General features: G+C 41.9%; 1 protein-coding gene and 1 pseudogene across 5 annotated transcripts in view; both read left to right on the forward strand.

Moving 5' to 3' along the window:
- LOC117756388 (protein unc-13 homolog C-like) overlaps positions 1 to 7311 on the forward strand; it is a 103348-nt gene extending 96037 nt beyond the window's left edge. For all 5 annotated transcript variants that reach the window (XM_034576875.1, XM_034576892.1, XM_034576884.1 and 2 more), the window contains 3 exons: positions 1989 to 2081; positions 4104 to 4263; positions 5631 to 7311. In XM_034576875.1, the coding sequence (XP_034432766.1) occupies positions 1989 to 2081; positions 4104 to 4263; positions 5631 to 5916 (539 nt within the window). In that variant the 3' untranslated portion in view covers positions 5917 to 7311. The remainder of the gene's footprint in view (positions 1 to 1988; positions 2082 to 4103; positions 4264 to 5630) is intronic.
- A 4808-nt stretch (positions 7312 to 12119) lies between these two features.
- On the forward strand, positions 12120 to 12251 carry LOC117759629 (annotated as a pseudogene).
- The last annotated feature ends 15659 nt before the right edge of the window (positions 12252 to 27910 follow it).

Raw genomic sequence — 27910 nt, forward strand, 5'->3', positions numbered from 1 at the left:
CTTCCCACCTCCGAGTTCACACCATGTTGTCGCTCTTTATCTGAAGTGGTCTAATGTGATGTCTATAAGTGGAGGTAGTGAGGTGGTTGATGTGCATTCGGTCAGTAAACACAGTGGGGATGTGCTGATGCTTGATGTAGCACAGTGGACACTGTTCCATTAATCACCCGCCCCTGTGCTCTGACAGAGACACATTTAGACCAACGCATGCACTGGTTTATTCCTGCCAAGAGTGCGCTCGGACGCATATCTGTCTCTCTGTATGTTAGGGAGCAGACTGAGATTGTGTGGCTGCTTCATGCTTCAATGGAAATAACGTAACACCACAAATGAGCACATCTTTGACCATGCAGTCATTTCATATGAATATCTCACAGATTCTTTCTGGTGAAGTGATCTTCTGTTGAATCATCACTGCTCAGTAGCATGAACAAAAAACATTGAGCTGAATGTCAACAACAAACCGACACTTACAACTCGCCTTTCTTATCTGTTCCTTTGTTTGCATTCTAATCAGCTGACCCTCCTCAACGCCACCTCAGTTTTATTCTCCTCTGCTCTCCTTTATCTTATTTCCTCTTGTTCTCATTCTTCAATCTGTCCCTCCCTGTCGTCTTCCGACAGCGTTTAATCCCTGACTTCCTCCGAAAAACATACAGAGCTTATTTGTTTTTACATTTATTATGTAGCTGACGTAAACCGGCTGTAGCGTCGGCCCGTTAAGTCTGTGCCTAAATTGTGCAGCAGCAATGTTTCTTTCTGCCTCTCCTCTCCCTCGCGGGGCATCATTACAATAAATCACAAGGCTTGTTTCTTCATTACCTGCCGTAATGGGCACTGCATGTTTGGCACATATTGATTAGCAATTGGATCAACATGCTCCTTCGTCAACAACACTCGCCTGCCAGTGTTCAACATCTGTTTGTCCTGGCTGGATGAAACAAAAGGCTCTTTTTAGAGGCCGCTAAAACGGTCAGGACCTGCTGCATCTGGTTAAACGAGACACATGGTCAGCAATCAATTGTAATTGTTTCCTGGCAACACCGTGTCCCGGTATGATTGAAACTGTAACGCTGAAGGAACTGCGAAGCGCTTGATGCCCAAAAGGGTGTTTCCTGTCTTTTCCTCCTGCTCACCCTTGTCCCCCCTCTACCTCCTCTCTGAGAGGTTGTTCTGCCTTTGCACCGATGCTTCACAAAGCTGGAGGCACTATCCTTTCAGGTTGTTCATCCGTCCGTCCGTCCCTCCCGCTCTCATGAGCACAAGTCTTTCAGATTTTGGACAAATGTTCACTTTCACAAATGTTCACTTTGACCAGATAAGAATTTTGTTGTCAAAGGTCAACTCCATCAATTTGACCTCACAGCACATGTTTTTTACTCCGTAACTCATCATGAATCTGGACAAACATGGACATAAACTACGAGATGACTGTTTGATAGAGGTGTACAACCGCAAGACAGTAATTCTAGTTTTCGTTTCCACGCGACATGTCAGAATGCAGTTAAATCCAATGTTTTGTTTGTATCTCTGTTGGGTTGAAAGATTTCCTCCTGTAGAAAATGATTTATTTAGTCCAAGTCCTCACACCATCTGCCTCTTTTCCGTGGTCTTCAAACCAGGCAGATTATTTCATGTTTCTTGTGTTGTTGTTTTTTCCTCTTGTTGTTCTTGCTGAGCCTGAAGCTAAAAGGAAACCCCGGCTGTGTTCACTACTGGGCTGCCATGGGTTTGAAATCGACTCTCTGCTGTTCTTTTGTTTGTTTGTCTGTTTTATATACACAAAAAGGGCTGTTTATACACCAATTTCTGGATACCTCATCTACATAGGCCAAAAAGACACCCACAGTTTTGGATGCTGTCCCTTATACCCTCTCTTTTGTTCCCATTTCCCGATCTCTCTATTTCTCTGCCTGCTTCCTCTCTGCCTCACTGATTCATTCAAGACTCTTTCCAATTCTCCTGTTGCTCTTTTGGTGTGTGTCCAGGTCAGTCATCCAACGGATCGGTGGGGGAGGTGTCGATGCAAGTGAATCTCGTCTCTCACCCTGGCACTGGGGAGCACAAAGTCAGCGTGAAGGGTGAGCGTTCCCCTATACCCAAACCTGCTTATCGTCTCCTCTATTCAAATGTATTCATACCTGTGAATGTTCAAAGACCCGTCACGGTCAGCTCATGGTGGTAATCTCATTTGGGCTGCGGGGACCCCGGTCAGAAGAATTGTTATAAGTCCTGGAGCTTGTTTCACAGAGAAAAATACAAACAACATAATTAGCATCTAAACTTAACTCACTGATTACATAATTAAAGTCCTTGTATGGAAAACCAAAACCACAGCTGGAGTTACACTGTAGGTTTTGTCCTCTGTTCTGCCGGAGGCTATAAAAGAGCTGCAGCTCAGCTACATCATTTCTGATTTATAGATCTGAATCATCTGTCTTTTTAGTGTGTGTATTTGTCGTAAAGCTCGTAAAGCAGCATGGCTTTATGGTTGACTGGGTCCAGAGGTTGGTCCACCACTTTGGTCCAGATTGAAATATCCCATCAACTATTGGATGGATGGCAATACAATTTGTTGGAGACACTTTTGATCCGAGGAGGATGCAGCCTCCTGGTTTTAATGATCCCCTGACTGCATGTTTCTCTAACACCACAGGAGGTTGATATTCGTTGTTTTTGCATATTATCGAATGTATAGCCTTACAACTTAATTTGCATATTCATGTCTACCTCAGGCTGAATTGTAATAACTTTGGTGACCCATTAACATCTCATCTAGCGACATCAGCAGGTGTAAACGGTCATAAAAACCTAATATCTGCAACACTTCTGACATTGCCATCAGACTCAGCTGTGTTTGATTCTATTTAGCATAGGTTGGCATGCTAGAACACTGAGCGTTGACGGTGAACATTGTAAATATTATAGCATCAGCATATTAGCCTTGTTGTTTGGAGTATGTTAGCATCAGCTCCAAGCTCCGCTGTCCCCACAGCCTCACAGAGCCAATAGATGGGACTTGATTCAGACTAGAGCTACTTCATTTACCAAATAATCCTGTATTTACTTGTTCAGAATCTAACTAAATTTTATAAATAATAATCATAAATAATAATGTATTTTAATTATCGGCACCTTCTTATGGACATCTCACAGATACAACAACAGTCAAAAACCAGCAAAATAACAGGGCACCAATAAAACAACATATGTTAAAGGACTAATAAAATAAATATAAAATTAACATGAGTAAAAAAAGAGGTCAGACAGGGCCTGGTCACACAAAGTTAGCAAATATAAAAAGATTTCAATGTGGGGATAAGTCAATATCAGGGATTGGCTTGTGGGAGAAAGTTCAAGAGATGAGGGGCGGCACAGCTGTAGGCTCTCGACTCCATAGAGGGATAAGCAGGCAGGAGGAGGTTGGAGGAGGAAGATTGTTAAGTGGAGGTGTGATGGAGGTCAGAGAGGTAGGGAAGGTAAGAAGGAGACTCTTGAGCTTAATGTGATGTTTGCCAGGAAGTCAGTGTGGTTGTTGGAAGACAGGGGCGATGTGTTCTATGGAAGGGGTTCTGGTGAGGATCCAGGCAGTTGCTTTCTGGACCAATTGAATGTATGGAAAAGCTTGAGAGGAGGACGAGAAGGGCGAGAGTGGCAGTAATGAGCTTCAAATGCTTGTTTCAATCATTTTTAAATCGTTCTTCTGTGATTTCCTTTTGTGAATATGCACCACCGCTTCTCATTTTCTTTAACAAAAACTAGACTAAGCTGTACACATCACGCTTATATGAGCAGCAATATCTGTTGATCCTCCCACTGCAGTAACAACCAGCAATCAGCTGTGATCAGCCAGCAGCAGCAATTTGACTTGGTGGTTGGTAGTTAAGTTACTATGGCAACCATATATGTACAGTATGTTTCAATGAACGGAAAATCCATTATCACAGGATGAGGAGCTGAACTTCAGCTGTGTTGTATTGTTGACATTATTCCTATTTTTGGTTTGCTTCATTTTTCAGAACAGAAAGTTTGACATTGGTTTTCTTTTACTTTCTCCCACCTATGATGTTGCTGCTGATTATCATTTCCTCTGCATTTCTCAGTTGTCGGTGTGAACAACCTCATCTGGCAGACCAACGCCATGTTCCGTCCATTTGTGGAGGTCAACGCCGTGGGACCACACCTGGCTGACAAGAAGCGCAAATTCAGCACCAAGACCAAGAATAACAACTGGTCACCAAAGTACAATGAAACATTCCAGTAGTGAGTAATCCTGCCTCCTTCCTTTTTGTTACAGACATGGAGAGAAGCTATGGAAACTATGTACATTAAGTTCAGATTTATTAAACCACATTTATCTGCCTATGTTCAAGCCCTGTCCACACTAATGCGGATATTTTGCAAAACAAACTTTTTGCTCTGTAATTGGGCCTCTCATCCACATGCAGACAGCGTTTTAAGTCACGACAACAGAGATTTTTACAATCGCCTCCCAGAGTTTCAGAATGTCCGGTATTTGTGTATCCGTGAGTACATGTAAAACGGAGCATTTGGGAAACGATGACGTCACAGCTTACATCACACATTCCCACTGTGTCTTTATATAATGAACCTGAAACAGCAATGGCTGCTATATACTGGTTACTAAGTTTGGTTAGCACTGCTTGGTCTAAATTTAGCATTCACAGGCTTATGCCTCGCCCAGCATTACTTGCCGTACCTACTGGCACGGCATGCTCATTTGAGCATTTGTAATTATTTTTGTGTTTTTGTCTAGGTGGAGATATTTTGTAAAATGATGGTTTAAAACTGAGTGTAAAATATCTGTTCCAAAAATATCTGCAGAAGTTTAGAAAAGTCATTAGTCTACAAAATGTTGGGCATCATCCTGTACTGTATGCTGCCACACCTTAAATCCAGTGTTCAGTAGCTATCTGCACTCTACAAAAGAGCCTGCAGAAACCTATATGCTGCATAATACCTCTAATACTTTACTGTCAAATCCCCCAATCGTTCCGAGCACTGAATCAACTGCAGTTGCCGCACTTCTTCTCTTTTTTTATTGAAAAGTTTGTAAAAGGTCAAGAGACTACTACAGCGGTGTATAAGCCTGTCCCCTGGTCCGGACTGTACTCCTCATGCTCGGGCCGAGGGAAGTGACGGCGCTAAAGGGATCCTAGAGAGTTGTAGCAACAGCAACATAATCAAAACAAGCCCATTTCCATATAGATTTACTCCTGGCTTTGTAATTTGAAATTTGAAGAACCCATTAAGTTGCAGGGGGATAATTAGAAACCAGCCGTAAAAATTAAAAAAAGAAGCTGTCACTGAATAAAGATCTAACTTGAATAGAAACATTCATTCTGTGGGCAAACATGATTGAGTTGTCCAATCACAGCCGCGCTAACAGGCTTCTCATTTGGGAAAAGTCTCAGCCAGTCACTTAAGTGAGACGTTGTATTCAGCTATGAACAAAGCAGTGTCCAAAGAGCAGCTGGTCTGCACTCGTGTCCAGTTCTGCAGGACAGGACTTGGCTTTATCATTATGTATGGATGAATCCTAACCCTTTAACATTATATTAACATGTTTGATCTTCACCTCTCTCATCTCCCTGTGTCATTTCTCGCAGTGTTCTGAGTAATGAACACGGTCCGGAGTCCTACGAGCTGCACGTTTCAGTGAAGGACTACTGCTTCGCCCGCGAGGACCGCATCATCGGCATGACGGTCATCCAGCTCCGAGAGCTGGCAGACAAGGGCAGCTGCTCAGCCTGCTACCCCCTGATGAAAAGCATCTCCATGGACGAAACGGGTCTCACCATCATGAGGATACTCTCTCAAAGGACCAACGACGAGGTGGCCAAAGAGTTTGTGCGTCTCAAGATGGACACACGCTCGGTGGAGGAAGTGTCGTAATGAGCGAGAATGCAGTATTAAAAAAGAGTTGTGTTGTCTTAAGTAAGCGATAGAGGGAGAAAAAGAAGCAGCGGGAGGAGAAAGAGCAGTAGCAACAGTTGTTCTTTCAGGGTAGAGGCTGGAAACAGCAGGAGAGACAGATTGTCCAAAGAGAAGCGGAGGAGGCCCAAATGTGGCGAGGCAGCGGGAGAAAAAGAGAGAGAGAGAGAGAGTTGTGTTTGTTTGTTTGTTTGTTTTTGTGCATGTGCGTAAAACATCTGTTGGAATGTTCATTTTAAAACTACAGTATGTACAAGTGTTTACTTACCGTATGCTTACTATTAAGTACTATATTCTACAAGTTATGTTAACGAGACATGAAATACCTTTTGTACAACATTTAGTCTTTTTGAACAGAGATTTGTTCCAATAAAGTGCCAAACCAGTGGAAAAAAAGAACAGAACCAACGTATATGACTAATGGTGAACTTAGTATGTTTGAAATTTGCTCGATTAAGTTGTCCGGTGTAAGTCCTTTTCTGACCGTGTGGCGTTCTGATTGTTGCAAAGTCTTTCATTTTGCACCCTCGTTTCTCGGCTTCACGTTCTTCCACACAGCACTGTTGTGCATGTCCTCTTCTCGGTCATGTCTCTCCCATGATTCCACGGTGACCACCGAGCAGGGTCCTGTCCCCTTGCCTTCAAACTGTTTGTATTTTAAGTCGACCTGAAAATAGACCGTGTTTTTTTAAATGGCGATGACTGCTATGTAAACCTTCATAGGTGTTTGTAATTTTATAACCATGACAACAATGACGACAGCCTCCAGTGCTAACAGTCTTAGCAGAAAGGATGGAAACGTTTTTTTTTCCTTTTCTTTGGCTTTTTTCGTTCTTTGTTTTTCAGCCATCGGCTTCCAGCCTTTCTGAATGACCACTGTGAACATGAGCTTTGGAAAACAAGCTTACATGACATTGCTGACAGTTTGATATTATTGTTTCATATTTTTCCGATAACTTTGTTCCTGATAAACTGCCAAAGTTATTTAAAATATTTGTACAAAAGCAATCCATTACATGTATGAAGATAAATATGTACATGTGATCTATTACTTTTTCAATGCTTACTATTTGATTGTTGATAGGGTGGTACTAAGATTTTATTTTTTTTATTTCCTGTGAAGCTGTTAACAAATATGAGAGTTGCACATGTTACTTTACACATTAGTTATATCAGCTTCTGTCATCGGAATTATTTTTCTTCATAAAGGAAAGAGTCTAACATTTGGTAAATATGCAACATTCCTATGTATTGCACTGATGGCGAATTGTATGTCATGTAAATATATTTAGTGAGATATTGTACAAAAGTCTACTTTTCTTCAATGTGCATAAAGTATGTGCAAATGTGTAAAGACATCTGGGTCATTTTGAGCAATTGTGCCGTCAGATTCCCTTTTACACTACAAGGCAAATATTTCCTGTTTGGGAGGATTGAGTTAAGATGGCTGAAAAACTAGCATTCATACAAACGTATTGGCTTTGAATCAAAGGAAATCATCTACGTATGTGAAGCAGTTTAACAAGGTTTGCGTGCAGGTCTCTCATGTTTAATCTGAAACAACCTGTAGGAGGTGAATACCAGTGGCAGCTGGTTAAAATGGGGGTGCTGGGGGGCATCATGAGACAAAAAAGCCTCAATAAAAATGTTAACATAGTTTAATTATATAATAATATTTTACCTTAGCAATGCTCCTGGTTGACAGTAAGCACCTGTGAGCATTCAATACAAGTTGTTTTAAAATAGTATTTGATTAATTTCCGTCTAAATACATAATACTTCTGGGTGTGGGGCGCCGGCCAAATGGATGTGATTGTGGGTCCTGAAGCTTTTGGCAACCACAGGACCGGAGGCTGCTTTTTAATTGGTTGTTGCAGATTTTCCACGGGACTCAGCTCTTCGCGCCCCGGACACTCCCACTTTTATTTACAGGTATTGATTGATGTTTTTTAAAATCTAATGTGATTGGTCGACCCTTGACGCTGTCTCAGGTACATCCGACGTCACTGAGTTACTTCCACTGCGAGCAGACCGGCTTCAGGAGAACTGCGGCAAATCTGGAGATTTCTTTAGAAAAGTACACCAACAAGAAAGAAAGGAGCAACCCGATTCACAGATTCAGCAGCAAGTGATGAGGAGGAGCTCACACCCGGGGCTCCTCCGGCCCTTGGTATGAGGAACAGAGTTGGATGTGGTGTAAGTAATGTATTTTATTGCTTCACCTGTTTGCTGTTTTGGGAGAACAAAAACATCTCTCTGAAAAATGCAAACAGCATGAAAGTTGCCACAGTCACAATGCGGCTAGATTTTCGATGAAGGCTACAGGACTGGCATGTTGTGTGTTGTGTTGCTTTTGTCGAGTCTGGCTTCAGTCCGTTTGTTTAGGATTGACTGAGCGGGAGGTACAGGGGGTTGTCCACTTAACAGAAAGTCAGTGGTTCGATCCCAGTGTCCGCATGCACTACTGCTCCTTCAGTGTGTGTGATATAGAAAGTGCAGCATATAGCAGCACTGAATGAGAATGTGACTTGGACTGTAAGGTGCTTTGAGCGATCGATAAGACTGGAAAAGCTCTTTATAAATTCAGTCCATTGACTGAAAAGAAAAAATATATTAAATGGTATTGAGTCACAGAATGTACAGAATCCTATAGAGGTGCCTGCACATGACAGGTTCTGCCCTTTTGATGCATATTTTTTTAGTGAATCGTGTACAGATCCTCCCACACGATACTGTAAGCCTGTGCACTGAACATGAAGGCTTCGCCAAACTTTCTCCTTTTTCTGTAATTTCATGGTGTCTGAGATGAGTGTTTTCACATCAGTTCTGCTCTACTTACTGTCAGTCATTCTACACCCACCGGAGGAGAAATACTAAAATAATACCATAAAATCTGGCAAAATTTTAATGCCACATTTGTTTTTTTGTTTTTGTTCATCAGCGAGAGCTAAGAGAGCTGATAATTTCAGCAACGATGGGAGGATGGAGCCAAAAGCATTACAGTGTGAAGCCCAACTTAATGAGTTGAACGCAAAGAAGTGTAACTGAATGAAATAGCATTGTAATATCAGAGGTGACTGGAAGTAAAATGACCATTCAGTGAAAAACCGATTATTCTAGCCACAGGCCGTCCCCTGGTCACACAGTGAACGTAATCACCTGGAACCAGGATATAAGAGCCCCAGACAAAGTAAGTCAATTTGTCAGTGTCACCTTTTTGTCTTTTCTTTGTAGCCAACTTTGTTCAGGAGAGAGCACCTGGGAGAAAGTGAGAGATTTCAAGACGGAGCAATAAGCCGGTAGAGAATCCATAGAATAAAGCAGAGACACAGACAGTGCCTGGGCGAACAAACATGGGAGATACTGTTTGTCCTGAGTTGAAATGCTTGTAGAGATTAATCAAATTCCTTCACACGGATGTAATGATGAGGAGGAGGTAGCAAATTTCCTGATTTAATTTCTTACTGTTAATGATACATCTGTGGTGTCCATGTTTGTGTTAGTTTACTGTGTAATACATCTTCATTATCTGTGGGAGTGTAAATTCTAGTTTGATCATAGACAACACAGACAACGACGGTATCCTGGTGAATATTCTGAGCCATGTTAATCTTTGTATTTTTTCTGGTTGAATGACCTACGGGACAAATGATCCAATAAATCACTTTACGTGGTAATCGACATGATAACATTTACTAAGCTAATATAACTGACACTGTATAAAAGATGTGGATCAGTGCCCTCTCTAAAATGAAGAGTATAACCTTGTGGTTGACAAAAGGGTCACAAATCATGCTGTGTCTCAGGTGAGAAAGCGGGGCGCCCTCTAGTTAGAGGGTTGGCGGTTCGATCCCAGTCTCCTCCACCTGTGAGTGTCCTTGGGCAAGATACTCAACCTAAAATTGCCTCTGATGGTTGTGCCAGCAGTGTATGAGTGATGTGTGATAGAGAAAGTGCTGCAGATAGATGCACTGTATGAATGAAGGGGTGAAAAGACATAAATACAGATCATTACCATTAAATATATAACACATGAAAACAGTGATATGTGGAACAAGTCAAACATTGAAAATTATATTTTTTACAAACTATGACTTTATAACCAGACATGAACTGACTTCGTCTGTCTGAATGAACACATATCTTGCGCACAATTCATCTTAACGACTTCAGACTTGGCATGTGTACATGATTGATTTTTAAAAGTTGTGAACTTGGGTCTGAAGATTGTGTGGGTTGCTTAACAGACCTCTGAAATAAACAACCACCAATGTATAAAACATAATAGCAGTTCACTAAATCCTCCAAACGTATATAAAAAATACACACGTGAACAGTATTAAAGCAAATTGAGTTTGATTGTATGATAACATTCACTATAAAATCTTCACTGCAGATAAACCAGGTAGGATGAACACAAAGTTTTTTCTAACTTCACTCCGCACCATAGACTATTGTTTATAAAAAGCTCTGCAAACAACGTCCAGCACACAAACAATAAAAAGTGTCAGTATTTTGTAGAACTGAAAACTGTGCTTTGATAGTAACCGGTGTAACAGTGTGAGCAGTGAGACAACAGCATTTAGAGCCATTATAAACTTTGTTCTGAATGAAAAAAAAAACTACACCCTACAGATGCAATCCCCAATTACATCTGAAATAGTGTGTAGAGTCGCTTCATTTTCCATTATTTTCTTTTCCTGAGCCAGTTCTGTCAGTCACGCCGGCTTGTTTCCTCCCCATGTAGTCAGAGAGTGTGGAAGCAGGAAGTCATAAGAGAGCCACGTGCATAATGTAGCAGGGGGAAGGAAACACTGTCACATTCTCATGGACTCCCAGAAGAAACTGAAAACAGAGGAGAAAAACTGGACTCGTCCTCCTGTGGAGCTGCCAAGATGCAAAATTACATCAACTCTGACTGCCACAACCTTGACCTCTCATTTGCATACTGTCAACTCCTCCAGGAATGTTTAGTCATCATGCGGAGCACATTTCAAAAGGATAGTTGGCGAATTATAAAGGTCTGACCATTAAAATGCAAAATGACGGCAGGGTTGTTAACCTCATGGGTGTGCACACACGTCAAGCAGCCGACCTGTAGCGGCTGATTTCTCTCTCAAATGATATTTACTGGCTATTAAATGACTAAGATAAAGCCCAGAGGAATTCCCATCGGCAGCTAATTGAGCATATGACAGGCAGATGAAAACAGTGATTAAGCGCAACAATATTACAGCCACATTATTTAGAAGTTATGGGCCACATTAACATCTGTGTGATAATATATGTATGAGCTCTCGTGTATGAGTAACAAGCTAAAAGGACACGATGCATTCGGCCTGGACTTTCATTTGTCCTTCAACTCGTGGGGCTGTTTACTCTTCAGGGGTCGATTGATGGAGTTCACCTCAGGAGAAGGATTACTCATTCATAGCAGGACCTTTTTTAAACCAGGCTGAAGATCCCAACATCCAGACACAGTGTACGTGTTTAAGTTGAGGGTCCAACGCGAAGCAAGGTACAAGAGAATACAACTTGATCTAGTTCTATACATTAAAAAAATACATTAATGAAATATTAGAAGTTTTAAAAATAGCACAGTGAAACACAAAACCATAACTAAATTCCACCACCAAATACACTACTGATTAATAATGAAGGATGTGGCATAGACATGACACCTGTTGTATTTGATTGATTCAACTAACAGAGCCAAAGTAGAGTGGTTCTCCAAGGAGAAACATATATTAAAGACACTGCTCTACGACAAGAAACATTCAAATAACCATATTATATCTCCTTATGAGAGATATGCAAATGTTACTGTGATTATGAATTTTAATGTTTCAAACAGGGTGAACATGGCGTCAGAAGCCTGGAGGACATCTGCATTGGTGTTTTTTATTCATTTCAGCACTTTTTCAAAGCAGGGTGTTTGACTTGAGGGGCGGCATGGTGATACAGTGGTTAGCACCAGAACTGGTTTGAATCCTGGGTTCAATGTGTCTATATACTAGACATGCAGATTGGGGTTAGGTTCATCGGAGACTCTAAATGTGAATTTAGAATGTCTCTGTATGTTGTGATATGCTGGTGACCTGTCCATGGTGCGCCTCTCGCCCAATGTGATTTTTGGTTCCAGCCCCCCCCCCCCATGACCCTCAAAGGATAAGTGGTAGGGGAGATTCCGTGAACAGGAAGACTGTTCACCCAGGGCAAGACCCAGCCTTTGGCCAAATGTGGGACTGTGGACTGCATAATTTCTTGTAGGCTGCTACTATTGTTGTTTTTGCTGCTTCTGTTGTTGTTTTCCAGCTATATTTCTGTATATATATATATATATATATATATATATATTTTTTTTTTACACCTATATATACATACACTATCTGGACAAAGGTATTGGGACACTTACTATTACACCTACAGGAGCTTTTATGACATCCCATTCTAAATCCATAGGCATTAATATGGAATTGGTCCCCCCTTTGCAGGTGGAACAGCTTTGACTCTTCTGAGAAGGCTTTCTACAAGATTTTGGAGTGTGTCTGTGGGAATTGTTGCCCATTCATCCAGAAGAGCAAGTGTGAGGTCAGACATTGATGTTGGCCATCTCCGTTCTAGCTCATCCTAAAGTTGTTTGATGACGTTGAGGTCAGGGCTCTGTGCGGGTCAGTCCAGTTTTACCACACCAAACTCACCAAACCATTCCTTTATGAACCTTGCTTTGTGCACTGGGGCAGAGTCATGCTGGGACAGAAAAGGGCCTTCCCCAAACTGGAAGCATAGAATTGTCCAAAATGTGTTGGTAAGCTGAAGCATTAAAATTCCCCTTCACTTCAACTAAGGGAGCTGGTCCAACCAATGGCAATGGTTGAAACACCTCAATTCGATGATTAAGAGGTGTGTCCCTATACTAGGAGAGAGAAGCCTCTTACAATTTCATTGTACCTGAGTGTGATGACAATAAAGATCATGAATCTTGAAATATAATAATTTCATAACTGTATATATTCGGCCATAATATACATTGCTGGATGTTTATCTTGTCAAACACAGGTATAGCCAGTAACATTTATAAATGTGTCTCAGTGGTACACTTCAATGAAAGGGGGCTCTCGTTACTGACATATCTGGTGCAGCAAATGAGCAGAGTTGGGTGGATGTAAGCCGAAGCTTCTCTGGACTCCTCCTCCTTGGAAGTTGATTCCACTCACGCAGTTTCCAGAGTAAGTGTGACAAGTTGTCCATGTCTCCACCCAACTTCATCTCCCCATGGCCTTCCTCTTCCCTCTCCTTCACTGCTGCCTGTTCTCCTCTCACTGCTATTATAAATCACCAGTGCTGTGTGTGTGTGTGTGTGTGGGTGTGTGCGTGGGTGTGTGTGTGTGAACTATACAGACGGTGCTGTAAGAAAGATAACACCTGCATGTGGATGTACAGTTCCTATGTTGTATTACTCATGATGTATAATCGTATCATGATCTATAAAATATGTGATTATATATGTGTGTGTGTGTGTGTGTGTGTGTGTGTGTGTGTGTGTGTCCTGTGTGTGTACAGTTGCCCTGCCCTCTCTCACTTGTAAGTGTAATTACAGCTCTGTGTGTCTCTGGGCACGGGGAGCCTGCTCCTCCTCCTGCTGTTAAACACAGGGGAAGCAGGTCCACAGCCACATTGCAAAAGAGCCGACCATTAAAGCACGCAGGTGGACGCCGTACTTGTTGAGCGCTAAGTAACGCCCCACCAGAGAGGCACGAGGTGTGATCTCAGAGGTCGCTGCAGAAACCTCCCACTGTCATTAGATACAGCGGGAGGTTTCTGCAGCGACCTCTGTAGCGGCGTGCAGGACGGCAGCCCTGGCGTTTCGACCCTGATGGATGAGATGTTGAAGTGAACCATGACAAGGAGCAACCAACCGTCAGTGTGTAGTGGGCACAAACAATGCTGTAATTGCTTCTGCTGGTTGACAGTTTTATAACAAACACACATGACAAGGGAGGGAGGGGAAACATAATTTATTTCCTCCTGCGATACAGTCATCTGGGTGCAGTTTTCAGTCGACAGCGCACAGTGTCATTTTGCTGCCTTTGATTAAAAGGAAGTTCATGCATCTAGAGTCTGGTGAACGGATCGCTCAATGGTAAACATATCACTTTGATTTGACAAATCATTACATTTTTAAAGCCCAGAGCTGCACTATCTCTATCAAACACCCTCAAAACAAGAAATGGGGCCATTGAAAACAGCTCGACTGGGGCCAAAAAAAAGAGGAAATATCTGCAGTCTCCTGTTTGTGAAACTGCAGGGCCCCTGAATCATTTATGCAGTGGCCCCGAGTTATTGGCATGGGGCCTTATTTAACTAACAAGTGTATTCTCCAGGGGTCTCTGCCTGTTTTTTGTCTTCTGTCTTCTTTCTGTGCATCGTCCCCGTCTGACAAATTGCACAGAGTTGGCCTGACATATATCTTTGTGCCTTTTTCTCCACCAGGTCACAGATTCACAGGGAAACACAACAGAGGCTTTATTCATATCCTTCTCTCATAAATCACCTGCATTTCAAACAGAGAACAAAGGACATGGTTAGAGCAGCAAGCATCTATCCCACTCCATCGCTATCTCATGGGAGTCCACAGAACTCTCAGAAAACGCCTTTCCACTCTGCACTGCATTTTTCTTTTCTTGCAGCTGCAGTCTGTGAACGCAGCTCTTGTTTAAAATCTCAGGAAAAGTAAATATTTTCCATTTTATACCCAGTGAGAACAGGATACCTACTACATCTTTGGATTAAGGGATGCCGTTCCTTTGGGAATTTTCAGATCTCTCCGTGGTTTGTGTGTAGACGCAGTAACACAACATGCAGCCCAAGGACTCACATTATTTGATATGGTGCTCACAGATTGTTAGCCAGGGAGGGCGTGATGTCTTCGGCTGTTTCCATGATGGAGCTCATTGCTCCCTGGTAACGCAGCCGCTTCCCCCGACTGTGAAGCCGAGCTGCCAGCCCTGCATTTACCATGGACAATAATCCATGAGGAACAACATTGTGAGGGCGGCGAGAGCTCACAGCGCTGCAGGTATAGAGGGTCTGGGAGAGGGAGGAATGGAGGGAGGGGAGTCCTCCTGCAAGGCCATCTGTTCACATGTAATTACAGCTTTGGGCCTCTGCTCGGTCTGAATCCAGGGAACCTCTGACCAACCTATAGCCTGGCTGAGAGGTAAACGCTGGCTCCGTCTCCTGCACCGCGGCTTACAGGGTTTTAAGTCAGGAGTGAACTGTTAAATACCTCTTTAGCTGAGCACGGGAGGAATCTCGATGGGAAAATAAAACCCTCTCCGAGTTGGTTCATGGGCTATTTCTCCTGACATTTGATATGATTGACACCTCATTTACAGTTGATTAAAACCAGAAACAATTAAGAGCCCCTCCGGTTTCCTTCTGTTAACGCTAAGGTAGGGTCATGGACAGCCTGCCAATAATGTTTGTAATGCCACATAAAACTGTGTAGCATGAGGCCAGCTGACAGTGATGTGGCTCGTGTGAATGTGCTGCCACCACCAGCGTCACACAGCTTCATGGAGTGGAACATAATCTTATATATGCAGGCGCTCAGCCGTAGCTGTTGCGGTGACAATTTAGCTATTAATCCTAATCACTGGAACAGCGCCACCTTGCACACGCTGTATGTGAGTTGGCTTTTCACTCATTGGCTTTTTTTTTCTTGCCTGTGTTGTTTGCAGGGTTAAGTATATATTTATACATGCATGAGAGTGTGCATGTGTTTGGGCAGCGTGACATTTTGGGATTCGGGCAGGTTGTCAGACTTGCAAATATCAGTTGTGACACTCTAAGATGTGGGCACACACCTCGGTCTTTGACCGTAGATAACCAGGCAGGGACGTGAGAGCTACGTCTCAGGTTGGACGTTAAGTCGCCACAGTCTGGCCCTGTTTCTGTTTTCTGTGCAGACGGCAGAGTATAGAGAGTGGAACCCGGTGGCAGATGGTTACAGAGTGCACTTTCATTGCTTTCCACCAAATAGCTTAAGTGTTGTTCTCTAAACGGACATGTGGCGTTACAGCGTCTCGAGCCTCACTCTACAATCTACATTTCCACTCATCCAAAAAAGCAGAAAAAAACGATTCCTGCTATGACATTAAGTCTGTCATCTGTCATTAAGTGAAATATCTGGACAACTACAGGCATTGACACTAAATTTAATTCAAATTTAGAAAAAATTAAATGTCATATTAGGTTATTATTCAGAACTGAGCTGAGCTGTTGCTCCTTTTCTCCCCATTTTTCATCCCTCTGGTTGAATTAACAGGACTGCCTCCTGAAGCCAGATTATTAGGAAAAATGTAATCTGAATGAACCTTGGGCACATTTTCACGTCAGGTGTGTCACCATGGAAACTTAGCCTGCTCAAATAACCTTCTCCACAGCGGATTATCTCTGGGGCTATGGGATCCAGATGCATAGAAGTATAAATCTAAATTAATCAACTCTGGGGTCGACTTGGGTTCATATGGAAAATCTTTTTTTTTCTTTTCCTGGAAAGAAATCAGACACTGTGCAATACATTTTCTGTCACGGTGGCTACTACGACACCAAGTGTCAAAAACTTACAGTACATTAGTTGACAATGGCTGTCATGATGATGTGTCCATTCCTCTATGTAATGCACTGAAATTCATTTTCCTGACTGATGCAATAGATTGCATCCGGTTTCCCATACACCACAGGTCCGGAGAGCCTGAGGCCAACTCCGGGAACTGAGAGTAATGTCAGTCCTAATATGATATGATAGGACAGTATTTTATCAACAGGAAGTATCTCTAACTGTGCCTGGGGAGCAACACACCTATTTACTTATGCGTTTACACTATCTGAACTTTACCACCAGTAATTCTCTGTAGGCCTCTGCTCTAACAGTATTACCACTGACTGTTAGTAATGTTTGTGTTGCACTTGTATTGGATTCCTCTTGAGAGGAAGACATGGACAGTTTATAAATTCATGCTTTTCCTCAAGAGGAATCCAACACAAGTGCAATACAAACATTACTTCATTTCATATTCTCCTCTGAATAATTTTAATGCAGTAATGACCCCATTATTACCTCCGCCAGGGAGGGTATGTTTTCATCTGCGTTTATTTGACAGTTATCAGGATTTCACAAAAAACGATTTCCATTAAATTCTGTTAAGGGGTGGGGCTTGACCCAAATCAGGGGATAGAAGCAGGATTTTTGTTTCACTTCTTTAACATTCTGAGATAGGGTGCTTTTCAACATTTTCGTTGATTTCTCAGACAATAATTCATGGATCTTGATTAAAACAACCCGACATACTTAGGCAACTGATATTAATGAGTGTATTAAATTAGCTGCAGATCCAAATAAAAATCTGGACCTAGTAAATTCAAATGTGGTTTCGTAATGGGGCAGAGATGTGCGTCACGAGTGTCATTCTGGTTAGTTTTTTGCTTTGCATCAGCAAAACAACTTCTCACATGTTTCTGTTCAATAGCACAACTTTTTGCCAGAATAGAGGTAACGTACATATTTAAAAGTTGAAAGTGATCTATATATAATGCACATTTCTAGTGTGAACACCCTCTCTAATCACTCTGTAGTAGAGCATCCACCCAGTCACGCACACATTCACACAGCACTTAGTCTTATCTAGCACTTTTGTCTATCAGTCATTCACATGCTGCCGGCAGCATGACTGAAAGACTGAATCAAGAGAAATGTGGGATTCAGTGTCTTGCCCAAGGACACTTCAGCATGTAGATGCTGCCCCAAAGCCACCAATTGCCAGCAATTACCAAGATACCGTAATCTCTACAAACAGATTGTGCATGTGAATACACAGAATCTGAAGGAGAGGGACAAGATGTTGGTGCCAGGACCCTTCTGGTTTCTGTTTCTGTTCGACCAAGAGAGACAAGAGAGAGAGAGAGCAACAGAGGTGGAACACATTGACTGAAATGCATCAGCTATTGGCTTTTTGATTTATTTGCATTCATTTATGGATAGCTGTTAATAGAGATACTGTCTGGACCTAAAACACCAACCAAAAGTGTCACTATTTGTGTCTTCGACTTGAAAGAAACAAGTCGGACTGTAAACAGTGTAGGGTGAATTGAAGACAGTCTTGGCCTGGAGATCCGCTGTCTACACCGTAAGCCTAGGCAGAAATACCTTAAGAATATTTTTTTGCAATAAATAAAATACGAAAAACCCTGCGCTCTGTTAGAAAGCTACTCTGTGTACACACCAGTATAAGTGTGTCCCAGTCACACAGCGTTATGATGTAGGGGTCACAAGTCATTAAGTTGTTCCACATTACACTGTCTAAAGAACGAGGATGAGTTGCCTTTACCTGCGGTGAAAGACTTGATGATTTGTGGCACGCTGTAGTCCGGGCTCGTCCATTGGCTTAAATGGATATCTGGGTCATTAATCTCGATGAGGAGAGGAGATGGCGCTGGTACACTGGCTACGTTAAGGAGCTTCCCCCCTCGGGCGATGCACCATCACCATTACCCCAGCTATCCGCACACTCATCTTAGTTTTCACATGTGACAGGATCCCTGACAGCGGAACACATGCACAGCCTCAGGAAACGTAAGGTATAAAGTACGAAAATGCAGAAGTCACTCTCTGGCTGACTAACTCCTGTGAATACAGATGACAACTTCCATGATCGTTGGTTTTTGTTGCATAAGTAGTGAGTAATACCTCCAAGGAGAAGGCAGGTAAATTGTCTTGAAGTGATTCTTCCACTTTGCTTTATGGAATTGACAGAAAAATCAATGATCAACAAAGATCAGACTATCGAATGCAGCCACTGTCAGCAATTGTCAACGGTCTCAACTTATAGGAATACCGAATGCTCATTTTGAGATGGAAATATGCTTTTCATTAGTGTTATTGCTGAGAGTTAGATGACCCTGATTCCTGGTTTATATTTCTCTTGAGTGTTTGTGCTGTTCTCCCTCCCTGCCTGAGGGTGGGTGGTTGGGTGGTGGGAGATGGCTGGTGGTTGGACTGATGCAATTTCTTTAAAATGATCAAAAGCTAGTGTTGTGCCCCTTTCTCTACTTCAGAGTTGGTCTACACTGTTTAACTGTTACCACCAACGGGCCAAGCGTTCTAGCATAATACCAGAGGCCTCCTTACTGTGGTTCAGGAAAGAGTTGGCTGTCTTGACTCCGCCATCCCATGGTAAAACTCGACAGAACTACTTGTTCAATTTGTGGGAAGCAAAATGAAAACAAGCAGGAGTCCACCATAGCTAGAGGGACATATAGACTTCATGACAGCTTCAAAGGTACAGAGTCAACACCATTTACTTGCTGATTTACAATGCCAGTAAATCTGAATTAATCCTACTTTAATGCTCATGGTCTCTTTAAAATTAAATGAGTTGTTGAATCTAACAGTTACATTGAACTGATCTAATGATTTGTAGCATGTCAACATTGATGAAGTTAATGTCACCTTGCCACACTGCTTCTTGATACCAGGTAGGTTTTAAAAGGTGCTTTGTTATTCCGTCAACTTGGAGCCTTTTAACAGCTTATAACATATACAGCTTCCCATCTTGGAAAGGTCAAACCAATTTGGATTCTCGCCTCATCTCTTTCATTGTCGGAGGCTGTTTTCAAACAATATGGTTTGTTTGGTGGAGGAGATTCTGTAAGGTCGCTTTCACCTGAATGTTTCCTAGTAGACTCTGCCATCTCGCTTTATAAACATGAGGGGAGTTCACAGGGGGGGGACCGGACTGCATGGGCGGCTGGATCAGCTCCCAAAACAGAGAACAGAGAAGCATGGTTGACTCACACAGAGGGAGTGTAATTGTATTCTCCACTTAGGTCAGGATGCTATTAAACATTATATATTACATTTACACTAGTAAATTGAAAATAGCTTTCAGTTTGCCGATATATTAATGTTCAAAATCTTGTATAACCTGTAAAGTCTTTCTGTTAGCTGCCAGTGTTACCTTAAAGTGGTACCAATATTTCCATCTGACTCTCTCAAGAATAAACAAATAAAATATCCAATTATTTATCTGTATGACTCAAGTCATTAAATGAGTGCACATATCCAACAGAAATATAAAGTTTTAACTTCTTTTGTATTTGTTGATTCGAATGCCAACATATCTTTACTTCAGAAGGACCTGTTCATTTTGTTCATGCCTCCCTTGTTCGTTCACCTTGAACTGCACAGAATTAAATTTTAGGTATTGGCTGAGTTATGCAGAGAGGAAAACAATTGAGATAATGGAGTCTTTGAGGTTGTTACACCTTGAGCATTTAGAGAGAAATTGTCTCTGCTAATTCAGGAATAATACATCTCAAATCATTAACTCCCACTTTTCAAATTTGGGCTTTAAAGACTAGTAATTACAATGGTGTTCCATGTCTTCACACTAGATTTACTGTCAAGTTCTAAACCACCTAAAGCACAGGCAGTGAAAAGGGAGGAAGTTAACGGTCTGCTGATTATTCCTGAGGTAAATATACAAGGAGAAAGAAATAGAATAGTTCACTGGAGCTGGGATCTATTTATTGTCTTTAGTGAATATGGAGATCAGCGAGCTCTGATGGACAGAGTGACATCAGGTTTAGGGAGTGACCAGGCTGTTCTGACCATAGACTCTATTTAAATATGGTCCACATGAAAGCCCCCAAAAGTCAAGCCAAAGCTTGTTGATCGCCCCCTGGTGGCTAGCTGCAATATAGGTCATAACCCCTACCTAATTCATGTTAGTGAATGGGACATTGGTTAAAGTACACAATCAGACAATTCATCAATCTCAATGATGGTTACTGTCATTTGAGGTATTTATCACACTGATGTATGATCAAGTGCTAATTTTAATGTTAGGTTTGGTTTTAATGAGTTATTTAATGCCATAAAAATGGGGTCAAACATCATAATTAACAGGCAAGACTCACTCGTGATTGGTCAATTGTATGTGTCAGACGTCGATACTGCAGGTCCGTGGACCCGATCGCTACTGGGCAGACTCTGGCTTTAAATGATGTTGTCGGCAGAGGATGGCAGTGTTCATAGTCTGGGATATTTTAGGTTAATTTCTGGATACTGGGAGGATGTGGAGACTTGTCATCCATCTTCATATAAAGTCTATGTTTCTGACATACAGTAAATGCAGGAAGGTTATAGAGTTCCCTTAGAAAAGTTATTTTCATCTGTTTAATATAAAGTTTCCGGAGAAATACATTCGCAGAAATGTCTCCATATTACAGATAAAACCACAATCTGCTGTAACAGGACAATTAGGGTTTAGGTGGGGCTGTAATATACTGACAAATAATAGATGATTAGGTAGACTCTCATATTATTCTGTCATTTTAATTTTTCACTCTAACTGCTAAGTCATTGCTACTGATTGAGGATCTATCAGGGGGGTTTAAAATGTTTTATGGTTCATAAAAATGATATTTTAATAGCATAATGGGGAGTGACTGTCCTTGATATAGTCTGTGCGCTGGTGTTACAAAAAAGGACTCCTCTGGGCTCCTTGTTAGTGGCGAGTCAGCATCTCATTTGTGTTTTGTGTTGCCGCTAAAAAAAAAGGGTGAAATTTGCATTAATTTAATGTAAAGTTGAACGTAAGCATATGGTCTTAAAAAGGATGTGTTTGATGTTGGAATTCAGGATGTGAATAAAACAGTGGTTAATGGCATAATAAAGGACAGACTGGTCTTAATGTGTCTGCAACAATTACACCACTTACACCTGGTATTACCATATGTTTTAGGTGATCAGATTGCAGTTGGATAGTGCGTGACCACATGAATGTACAAGTGTAAATGAACGGCTGGGACACTGGAGAAACAAAATAATACTAGACTGGCACTGAGTAGAGTGGATACCTCTGCCAAGGCCCAACGGGCCCCTTAAATTCGATCAAGCTGCAACAAATTTCACACAGTCATGGATATCAGTTCCCTAAATATATCTGATTGTTTTCATCAAGATCCGTGAATTATTCCCTGGGAGGACTGTGAAAACGCCTTGCAATGTTAAAGTTGAAAAGATAAGTGAAAAAAAATATCCTGGATCTGTGCCCTGATCTGGAGCCACACCAAAATTCAATGTTTTTTTTTCCTGGCCCCAAATGAATCCTTCCACGGAGTTTCGTTGAAATCCATTCTATTGTAATTGTGACATTTTGCTTATACACCAACAAACATACAAAACCAGTGACAGGGGTGAAAACATAACCTCCTTGGTGAGGGTGTCACGGTGAAAATGTAATCAGGTTAAAATCATATGTAATATCTGGATAAGAGAAACGGTTCAATCCCAGGTGCAAATGGGATCCATGAAGCTATTCATATAAATATTAAACTGGTGGAAGCAAATCAGACATTTAGATTTTTAAAAAAGCCTCTAATGCACTCTGTTGCTTGTATGAGGAACCAAGGTCCTTGCTACAAATATAATCGTAACCGTCTGATTCCATTAAAAGGCAGCCAGGGAGCTTTACGCAGGTTCGAGTCCATATCCAAACAGATGGGACCCTAAAGAGAGTAGGCCGGGTAGGCAACCTCACCATCTGTCAGGGTTAGGCTGCCTTCTCCCCTTCTCCGTGTGTTTTCATCTCGCTCTCCCGCCCCTTGTGGTTTATGTGGTTTGTCTTTGTTCCAGTTTAGGTGTGTGAATAGATGTGTGTGAGGGCCAGATGGGTGTGGCTACGTGGTGCATTCCCCCGCAAACCCCCCATTAGAGCTGCAAGTCTTCACCTATCAACTCCACCACCACATCCATTTTTTCAATATCAGAGTGTCACAAATACCGCGACCAGCTGGTTTGTTCCCTTAGCCTCTATCCTCTGATGGTGCAGCATTAACAGAATTACAACGTGTATTGAACTTCTGGGTGTTGGCACATAAATAGCCATGAACGTTCGTGTACTTATTGCTTTTCACAATGCGCGATCGTTTTTTTTGCATTGTGCAAGATGCAAAACTGACAAGATAGTGCCAGTGTTTTTGTAAAGTCTCATCATGGGAGAAAAAAACGTAAAATCAAACCCATCTACTAGTAATGGGAAAGGAGTCAATCACCTTTTTTTTTTGTGCAGGTTTACAAAATATATATTTATATATATATATTATATATTATACATAAACCTGCCTATTTTGGTGTATAGAGGTATTTGTGATCATCTGCTCCATCCTATTGGCTTACCTTCGCGTCAGATTCGCCTGCTACATTTGACACCCACTACTTCTCCCCCTTTTTCTTGTTTTGAAACCCAAACTATTGGCTCTAGTTCATCCGATCCTAAGACTGCATTTTCTGCCCCACTTGACCACACCGGCTACTCCGAAACTTCACCAAGCAGCCTCCCTTTCTCCATCTCTCTCAAGAGCATAACTTCCTGACTCTTCCTGTCTATGTTCTACGTTCTGGGTCCAAAAATGTATTTGACTCTAACACCATCAGAAGTGGTATTCAACAGATTTACAAATGAGAGAAACTGCTTTGAAAAACCCTTCAGAAATCTCTATTGTAGTTAATGCTAAGAAAAGCTGATGCGTTCTCAGTGGGAAATGAACCCTGGCACAGTAAATCCAGGCTCATTGCAGAGAAGAGCTATGCTCTGCTTAGCCAACAGGAAATGTCAGCGTGAATTGTTAATGAGGGCTGATTGTTTGTTTCAGCTGGTGAAGTGAGGGCACATTAGAATGTCGTTAGAGATATCGGCCGTATTCAGCTGGGGCTGCAACTGCTGTGCAATAATACAATGTTTTGAAATGAGGCCGTGATGAGTTGAAAAAGGTTAGCCCGAGGGAGGACAGCTGGAATATCTCACTCTGATGTTGTTGTGCTTTCAGAGGGGCTGTTGTCAAAGTAAATCTCCCGGATAGACGCCTAGTTATCGATTACCCCCCCATGTTTATGGGTAATAAATTGATCCAACAATACAAAGTATACAGAGCCGAAAAGAACGCGTCGACAGTAACGTGTTCTTTAATTTTCCGTTGTGTTCACATATTTCTGTTCAGGGTCATTAGGTCACAAGATCATTTGAAGCACCAGGTGGAAGAAGTAAATTCAAGTCCACAATGATATGAGGGGTGAGTCTCTGGTTCACCTGGTCCACAGTCTGGGGACTCTGGGAGCAAACGGCCAACATTCAGTATTCACACTCAGATTCCAAATGCTGCAATGTAGCAGTACCAACAACTGCATGCAAAACATTATTAAAGCCATTATCGTTCAAATAAATAAAATAAAAGAGGTAATGCAGGATGCAAACCTCAGTCAAGGCCCAACATTCCCCTCATGAGAACACATTTCATTTTTATAAGATCTGGACTTTTATTTTGATCTGCACCGTATTGCACCCACTCATAAATAGCTGTCCCTTAAACAAGCCTGACTTTATTCTATCACAATCCATGCATTATTCTCTAAGAACTCAAGGAATATGTAAATAAATGGCAAAATCCCACAATGTTAAACCAAGTTAAAAAATATTCCTAGATTCATCCCCTGATCTGAATCTTTACCACAATTCTATGGGTTCTTTCCTGACCTACAATTCATCCTTTCACCTAATTTTGTGGTAATCCATGGAGTAGTTTCGGACAGACAGGGACACAAATGACGAAAAACATAGTCTTCTTGGGGGAGGTAATAATGCCAGTGATTACTGATATAACATAACGTCACAACAAGACCAAAATCGGTCTTTTTTGAAACCCTATTCCTGATCTTATCTGTACACATATGTGATTGCATGTTAGGTTCACCAAATAGTTGCGGACAGGGCACAGAGGTTGTTCAGATAGAGATTCATTGCCCTTTAGCTTTGGGTCATTGGTCTTCCAAATGAAGATTCCTTTAACGAGCAATTAACAATTCCTCTTGACTTATTGGTCCAGGCTGGCCAGCAGTAGGCTGCACTCCCTATAAACACCTTCATGGCAAAGAAAATGACTTTACATGTCTGAACCTGGGAGGATCAGTGAGAAGGAGAGAGAGTCAATCCCGTATTGATTTCTCTCCGTCTCCAGAGGCCCTGCACACAGTTCTTTGGCAAGAGCTACTCAGATTCTTGGTGGGAACCACATAGATGGGCTGATAGTGGCTGCGCTGTGAAAAGGCAAAGCTCAGGCCGAGATTAGAAACTTGTATAAGAGAATGTGAAAGTGTTTGTGCTGTATTGAATTCTGCTGACTAGCGGTATAGAAGTGATCCCGACCCCTTGTGAGGGATTGGCTCCACAATGCGGCACTTAAAAACTCATCTGTCCACGGTCTCTTCCATATGGCTGCGTGTGGAGTGTTGGAGCACCTCTAATAACCTTTATGGTGCTGCTCGGGGCCCAGGGAGTTGCCTGCATAATCATCTCAGCTCAGGGAGGGCGCTGAAATCGTACTGGGCTGTAGTGTCCTCGTGGCCTCATTCAACTGTTTGGTTCTCTGGGTCTTCTCTCTAGGACAATGACACTCTATAAATTTCCCCAGCCGGAAAACTCTGAGAAAGTCTGAGATGGGATGCTGCTAAAAGAAATTAAATAAAAATAGAGCCTTTCAACATGTCATCGTGTCCTCCCGAGCAAAGTCAAATAGTTTTCTTAAATACATCATATGACTTTGCTCATTCTGTACTGAAAAATGAAAATGGTTGAAAATATCATCTCAAAACGTTTCTTCAATTCATAACACACAAATGAAGTGAAAGGACACTCTGAGAGTTTGTACCTCTGCCAAGGCTAATGCCCTATCTTGACATGTCAGAGCAGTGTTTTCCATTAATTATTTCATCCGTGGCGGCGGCCAACTATAATCTAATTTGTCCTGATTCAGTTTCATAATGAAACAAAAATGTTTGTACGCTTCTCATAATAAGAAACGAGATCTCGAAAGTGGTGTTTTGCTCCACTCCTGCATTGTTTATCTGTGTGCAGTACTATTCATTGGCCATAGAGTTGTTACTGTCCACACAGACAGTCAGATCTCATAGTTTCAGCTGCAAGTGGCAGTTCTTTCTGTGATACAAGAACTGGACTTACACTCTTTAGTCTGTGTACCTGTCACTTGGAATCTGTCGCGTGTGAGAGTGACGTTTGTGTGCATGCACTTGCACCCCTGCTACTGCCATTTGAGCAACGCTGCAGAGAAAGTGAAAGAAAATTTTTTTCAGATCCACAACAAAATGTAATGTGTTCTTTTCTGACCCATTCCACTAAATTGCATGCTAATCTGTCCAGTCGTTTTTCGTAATCCTGCCAACTAACAGACAAACAAACAAAACAAAAGCATAATCTTCTTGGCGGAGGTGGTAGTAGGTGAAGTTTATTTGACTTGAAATTAACAAGTTATGTCAACACACCTGAACATTTTTGTTTGAAAAATACAATTCATTTTTGTGTTACCAACTGAAGTAATGTTTTCAAAGTTGATCAACAGTTTTCTTTTTTTCAGTCTAAATGAGCAGGGACCTCTGCACATAGCAGGGTAAAGGTTCATTCAATATTATTTACAAGTAAATTCCATGATTCAACTGGCAGCACCGACCTCACACACATTACTAACGCTGCTTTTAGCGGTTTGACACAAACTTTGCTCTGGTTGAATGATGTTTCCTCTCAGGTTTGTGTGTGCAGTGTGTTGCAGCAGCCTTTAGAAATATGCTTGCTCTTGTTTAGTGCTCATATCAGCAGTGACAGCGATAAATCTGCAGTGAAAACCAGCTGAGGCAGTGATTTATGCTCCAAATTGGCCAGCGATGCACCACGGAGCACATTTTGCACCTTTAGATTGTGTATTCATATCTTCAACTAGACCATAAACTTTCATTCTTTTCTGACTCGAAGCAGAAACACAGATTGCTATTTACCCACAATAGCAACCGGTGTTGATGCTTTCAAATGAGACTTTTCATGCACAATCATTATTCTAAAATAGAGGGGAAAAAAAGAAAAGGGGAACGTGTATGTTCTGTCAGAGATAGAAACACCTCTGATCTGCATATTCCGGCCTCAGATCCCTGTTTCTTTCAACTCTGGAACCTGGAATAGACATCTCGAGGATGTCTGAAGCTGCCTCCCTAGTAGATCCGTTGATAAAAAGGTGCAGGGGATTTCTCCAAGGGGCTGGGCAGGAACCAAACCTTGGCTTCACAATACAAACAGAAAATGAGGGTCAAGCCGGGGCTGCTCCTGCAAGCCTCAGTGAGATTGCAGGCAGACGAAAGCTGATGAAGAAAGAAAAACAGCGTAGCAGTTTTCTGTTTTCTTTTAATTGTTCTGCCTTTCAGATGCTTCCAACTTGACCCAATAACAAACATCCTATTATTGGCTGGATTAGATGGGAAATAACGGAATTGAAAATGACGTCTGAAGGCTCACGTGTGCACTTTCTTCAAGGTTTCCCCCAAGATTGCAAAGATCTCAAATTGATCAGAGGGTTGCAGAATGATTCAGAGCTGGCAATGAATCTCAAGCATGTAATTAACCTCTGCCCCTTTGTTTTCTGTATCTTTCCTCACAATGTACCAGCTGGTCAGGCGAGTGGAGGGGAAGAGGTGCGAGACCCATTCTTATAATTTCCCGTGCTCTGTTTTCCACACCCTACCGCTTGACTGTGCATTTTGATATCCCATATTGAGAAGCATTTTTCATGCTTGTATTTTTATTGATTTGTTTTGAACTTCATCTACTCGCACAGTACGTCTCTCCATCTGACTATCAAGCATGATGGAGTGCTGTCAAGCTCTCCTGTTGATGTGACTGCTCCATAGTGAAATACTTAGAGAAGACCTCATCTCGATACTCCCAGTTTATGAGCCTCCGGTGTAAACCCCACAAGGTGGGGGCCTCGCATGTACCCTGTTGATGAGTGATAAGCCTTTAGTCAGCATGGATACATACATCATACTCCACCC

The sequence above is a fragment of the Hippoglossus hippoglossus genome, chromosome 3 (genome assembly GCF_009819705.1).
Source record: "Hippoglossus hippoglossus isolate fHipHip1 chromosome 3, fHipHip1.pri, whole genome shotgun sequence".
NCBI lineage: Eukaryota > Metazoa > Chordata > Actinopteri > Pleuronectiformes > Pleuronectidae > Hippoglossus > Hippoglossus hippoglossus.